The sequence below is a fragment of the Hemicordylus capensis genome, chromosome 1, assembly GCF_027244095.1.
Source record: "Hemicordylus capensis ecotype Gifberg chromosome 1, rHemCap1.1.pri, whole genome shotgun sequence".
Classification (NCBI taxonomy): Eukaryota; Metazoa; Chordata; class Lepidosauria; order Squamata; family Cordylidae; genus Hemicordylus; species Hemicordylus capensis.
Window position 1 is genome coordinate 314,949,101 of NC_069657.1, and position 6,000 is coordinate 314,955,100.

General features: G+C 43.1%; 1 protein-coding gene across 3 annotated transcripts in view; it reads left to right on the forward strand.

Moving 5' to 3' along the window:
- HTR1E (5-hydroxytryptamine receptor 1E) overlaps positions 1-3,948 on the forward strand; it is a 68,105-nt gene extending 64,157 nt beyond the window's left edge. For 2 of the 3 annotated variants that reach the window (XM_053287571.1, XM_053287572.1), the window contains exon 2: positions 2,581-3,948. In XM_053287571.1, the coding sequence (XP_053143546.1) occupies positions 2,733-3,824 (1,092 nt within the window). In that variant the 5' untranslated portion in view covers positions 2,581-2,732 and the 3' untranslated portion in view covers positions 3,825-3,948. The remainder of the gene's footprint in view (positions 1-2,580) is intronic. The other variant, XM_053287574.1, reaches the window with a different exon arrangement.
- Positions 3,949-6,000: the final 2,052 nt, after the last annotated feature.

Genomic DNA, 6,000 nt, shown 5'->3' on the forward strand with positions numbered 1-6,000 from the left:
TAGGAAAGTTCCATTCAATCATGCAATCTATAGTTTGACCTTTGTTTCAATAAACTGAGCTTTTTAAAAATACATTAACCAACACTGGCATTTATTAGAAGATATTCCAGCCTGAAGAGAAACCCATTAATCATCTATAAAAGGACAAAAATTATGAAAGAATAGTTGGTACATAGCAACACAATATCGGGGAAAGCAACCTCAAAGAGACATCTGCCTGGGGAAAATCGCCTGTATTGCCAGGAAACATGTCAAAAGACCTTTTTTCATAATCCTGAGGATAATAAAAACTATCAAATATAAAAATATGTGTGTGTGTGTGTGTATAGATAGATAGACAATCATATATATAATTTGATACAACCTTTTCAGTGTGGTTTAGAAGTATGCAATTCTCATGTCATCATTCTATAATTTAAGAGGTCACATGATTCTCTGTTGCTGACTATTCCTGGGATTGTCTGCAACAACCAAATTATTTCAGCATACTTGAAGGTACAAGCAGGGGCTAACACTGCCGCCTGCCAACAGGTTCAAAGATCCCGGGCTGCCAATGAAAAGGGCTGCCAAAGCCCCGTGGCTCGAGCTGCGGAGGAGCCCAGAGTGAACTCACCCCTCCCACGCCCGGGCTGCTGAGAGTCCGGGTAAACTCTCCGTCAGTTATTTCAGGCAGCGCCGGCTGCCTGATAGGACATTTTCCCCTTTCTCTACAAGGGGAAAATGTCCTATTGGGTTGTCGGCGCGGCCTGAAATGAAGAGCTGAGAGCTCACTCAGGCCCTCGAAAGCCTGGGCCACGCCCCCTTTGCACATGACATCACGCACAAAGGGGCATGGCCTGGGCTGCCGAGAGCCCAAGCGAGCTCTCAGCTCATCATTTCAGGCAACGCCGGCTGCCCGATAGCATATTTCCCCCCTTTCTCTCCCTTCTCTGGAGGGAGAGAAAGGGGAAAACGTCCTATCAGGCAGCCGGCGCTGCCTGAAATAACAGGCAGAGAGTTCGCTCAGGCTCTCAGCAGCCCAGGTGGGAGGGGGGAGTTCTCTTTGGGTTCCTCTGGAGCCTGAGCTATACCCCCATGCACATGACATCATGCACACGGGCATATCTGGAGGGGGCCGCCAAGTGGGGCTGGACCCAGGCCACTCTTCGGCTGGCTCCACAGCTGGGTACTAGGTAACAGAAAAAATACCTCAGGTAATGGCAGTGAGCTGATAGTAATGGCAGTAATAGACCTCCCTCCCTACCTACCTACCTCTCCCTCTCCCTCTCCTTCTCCCTTTCTCTCTCTCTCACACACACAGAAGAAGTGTCACAATTTTTTGAGCAGTTTTAGTTTGAATTTGGTTTAAAATGTTTTTGTATTTGCAGTAGTTGTACACTACTTTGGGGCTTTTTTCTGAACAGAAAAACAGTGTTAAAGTGTTATGAATAAATAACAAGTTGTTCTGGTAAGAACTAATCTGCTTGTTTTCCTTTCACTATAATCTCAATTGATAATAACCATTCTCACACATTAGCCCACTTAAGCCTTATTTATTCATTCATTCATTCGATTTCTATACCGCCCTTCCAAAAATGGCTCAGGTGGTTTACACAGAGAAATAATAAATAAATAAGATGGATCCTTGTCCTCAAAGGGCTCACAATCTAAAAAGGAACATAAGACAGACACCAGCAACAGTCACTGGAGATACTGTGCTGGGGGTGGATGTGTAAATGTTCACACGTCCACCATTTTTAATTGGGGTAGATGACATAATCACAAACAATGCCATTGAGTGTCACTCACTACAACTGTACCAAATTTGGTTCAAATCGGTTAGGAAGCCCACACGTTAGCACACTTGTGCCCCAACTGTTCACACACATCCACCATCTTGAATCATTATCACAAACCATGCCATTGAAAAGTCCCTTTGTGCAGGGGAGTAACTATAATAGGGCAAGGGGAGACAGTTGTCTGGGGGCCCACTGCCTTGGGGAGCCCCCCAGAGGCAAGTCACATGACTGACTCCCCCAGCTGTGCACCCACCTGGGCTTCCTTCAGTTGTATTGATCCTCTGAAATTGATGAGAATGTTAAGACCTGGAGCTACCAGAACAGAATGTCTTTCTCCAGTACCATTAAATGACCTGCATCATCCACAATTTACAAAACCTTTTAAAAAATAATTTAGGATGATGTTCTGTTGTGGCACATAGGTGATAGATAGATAGATAGATAGATAGATAGATAGATAGATAGATAGATAGGTAGGTAGGTAGATAGATAGAACTATGCTTTTCGTTACCACTATTCAGCCTCATTTAAGATGTCTTTACTTCATGAGCTGAGCTTCAGTGAGGGGAGGGCATTTTAAAATCTTGTCTCTGGGCCCACTACAACCTTGCTACACCCCTGCCTTTGTGTCTCTACAACTGCACCAAATTTGGTTCATATTAGCCCAGACATTGCAAAGTTGATAAGGGAACAGAGAGAGAGAGAGCTGGGTGATCTCATAAATTTACTTTCCTTAGGGAAAGTAGGCTAAAAACAGAAGTTCTGTTATTAACTGACAAATTAACTGTTGTTTATCTTCCAGGATAAAAAGTGGCTAGAACTGGAAAAGATGGGATATCCAGTTTTCTAGCTTCAAGACTGAAGTATTCTTGTGATCTTCTGGAATGGAAGAATTTTAAGTCTGGGACTAACAGCACCTCAAAAGCGGTGAACTTGTTGGGTAGCCCAGAGAAAATGAATCTCACAAATTTCACTTCAGAAGACAACATGGCTGTAAAATCCAAAACAGTCACCGAAAACATGCTTATTACTCTGACTCTGTCAGTAATTACAACCTTGACGATGCTGCTGAACTGTTCTGTTATTTCGGCAATCTGTACAACTAAAAAACTCCACCAGCCTGCAAACTACTTAATATGCTCGTTGGCTGTCACAGACTTATTAGTTGCTGTTCTGGTCATGCCCTTGAGTATTACATACATAGTGATGGAAAGATGGACTTTGGGATACTTCCTCTGTGAGGTATGGCTCAGCATAGATATGACTTGCTGCACGTGCTCAATACTTCACCTCTGTGTCATTGCGCTAGACAGATACTGGGCCATTACAGATGCCATCAAATACGCCAGGAAGAGAACTGCAAAGAGAGCTGGACTTATGATAGGCACTGTTTGGACTATATCGACATTCATTTCCATGCCTCCTTTGTTCTGGAGAAACCATCTCAGTAACAGCAATTCCAGTGAGTGTCAGATCCAACACAACCACATTATCTATACCATATACTCCACATTTGGAGCATTTTATATCCCCTTGACACTCATCCTGATTGTCTATTACAGAATTTATCACGCTGCAAAGAGCCTTTACCAAAAGCGCGGGTCAAGCCGACACCTCAGCAGCAGGAGTACCGACAGCCAAAACTCTTTTGCAAGCTGCAAGCTCACACAGACGTTCTGTGTATCGGATTTCTCCACATCTGACCCAACCACAGAACTTGATAGAATGCATTCAGTGAGGAGCCCTACTTTTGACAATGAGCTCGATTTGGTTGGAGACCGTCAACAGATTTCCAGCATACGAGAGCGAAAGGCTGCACGCATTCTTGGGCTCATTTTAGGTGCATTCATTCTGTCCTGGTTGCCATTTTTCATTAAGGAGCTTATTGTGGGCATTGGGTTTTACACAGTATCTTCAGAAGTGGCTCACTTTTTGACATGGCTTGGTTATGTGAATTCTCTTATCAATCCTCTATTGTACACTAGCTTTAATGAAGATTTTAAACTTGCCTTTAAAAAGCTAATTAAATGTTGGGAACACTCTTAAAACAACTTTGGACAGTTAAAATGTAACTTATTGGCCTTAAATATCAGAACAATTGCTGAACCTAGCAACCTGTTTGTGGTTTATTGAGGGAGGGAATGCTCATAAAATATTTGTTTTGCTTGCCTCTTTTGCTTTATTTCTTTTTAGTCTATAATTCTGTCCTGCTTTTTCTACCTCTTTGCACCACGAGTTTCTATACCATTAGTGTCAAATACATTTTATGACATAGGGTTTCTATTTCTCTCTTTTCCTTAAAGAAAGGACATATAAAATAAATTGTCCAGCTCAACAATGGTATTAAGCCACTTCTAACAAATTATGGACATCTATGCCAATGGCAATATGAGGGTTTCTAGTTTATCCTAAGGCATGTACCCACTGCTGTGCAAGGAGATCCAACTGTTCTGTGTAGATTAGCTTTCAGGCCAGATTTCTGCAGAGAAGGGAAATGGATGGATCAGTATATGGCAAGAATGCACTAGCCTCCCATTGTCAATAATGCCTGGAGTGCTGTGGTGTGAATATGTCCACCAAGGGCCAACTGAGAAGGGGTGAAGAGGGACACTGGTGTGTTTGTAAAAGATCATACCCAATACTTTGTATAACATTATTGTAACGAATAGCAGATTTAAGCCCAGCCTTTGTCTCAAGGCAAGCCAACGTGGGGAAAAGAAAAATGCTGGTTCATTCCCTCCATGTTTGCTCAACAAAAGCTGTTCCTTTAAAACTTAATCATTTCTTGGTAATCACTGCCACCACGCCCACTTTTTAACAGAGTTTAATCCCTCCTGGTATGGTAGAAATTACAGGGAAACTCTCCTTCTTTTACCAATGGGAAAATACAGAAAACCTTCCACATGCAGTCTACATGTGAAGAGCAAACTTGGTAGTGTGAGTTGCTGAACAATCAATATTGAGGCATGTTTGCACCAGAGTAAAACTCTTTTTCCTGAGTTAAACATCCATTCAGAGACGTAAAATGCAAAGAACAAAAAGATAAAAACTTTATTCAAGATACTACAGACTGCTTCAGTCTGAGGCTCTCTCAGCTTTAAGTTACAGGTTAAAAAAAATACTCAGTACTTTACAAGATTACTTCCAAAAATCACTCCAGCTGGTGTCTGAAGTGGCAGCCTTTAAGAACTATGGTTACCCAGTTGCAGAGATCATTCATTCATTCATCCGATTTCTATACCACCCTTCCAAAAATGGCTCAGAGCAGTTTACACAGAGAAATAATAAATAAATAAGATGGGTCCCGGTCCCCAAAGGGTTCACAATCTAAAATTCAAAAAGCACCCCCCCCCCCCATTGCAAGGAACCTTTAAAAGTACCTTTACAGGGTACAGAGACTCCTACAGAGCCCTGGTTGGATAAAAGGGCTCAGGTTCAGTTCCTCTTGTTACATTAAAGATAAAAACAAATCAAACCAATTGTAAAGATTTGCAAAAGCACAAAATCAAAGGAAATCTAATGCAGGCTACCTAACACACGGTTGCCTGGCTAAACCTTTCCTCAAAGCCAAAGCCCTTGGCTTCCTTTTCCCTTGAACCTACCACAAACTCCAGGAGATAATTCAAGCTTCTTGAAATTCTGTCTCTCAAGGATCTGCAGATGTCCTTCCATGAGAGAAGTCTCCAGGCTGGCTGTTGGCCATGGGGCAGCTAGACTTCATGGCTTGTGCTCACGAAGCCTGCTCCCCCATCTTCTCTCATCACCCTCCTGGCTCTTTCTGAGAACAAAGACCCCCTTCACTTCCTGCCACCAGGCCCTCTAAGTCCCGGACACTGTATGCTGAGTCACAGTGGTCACTGCCTGACAGACAGGACAGGGTTCACTTCCGATTCACTCTTTACCGGAAAGGAAAGGCTGTTAATGCCTGATCGTTACAATTATCAATAAACACATACCATACACCACAATACAACCAAATAGATCTTACATAGAGAAGGCATTCACACAACACAAGCTGCCTGGGGTATTTGTGTCACTTGGAGCGCTGGGAGCCTTCCACTCCCAACTGCTCCAGATCTCTGGAGCCCATCTTTTGTACCCAGCATTTTACAGAGGCAGAATGAACCAGGTGATCTGTGCAATTGCTGCTAAATAGATGGCTTCCCCCCGGGTGGCGGGGGAGTGGCCATGCCAAGCACAAAAGCTTCTCTACTGACAGAAG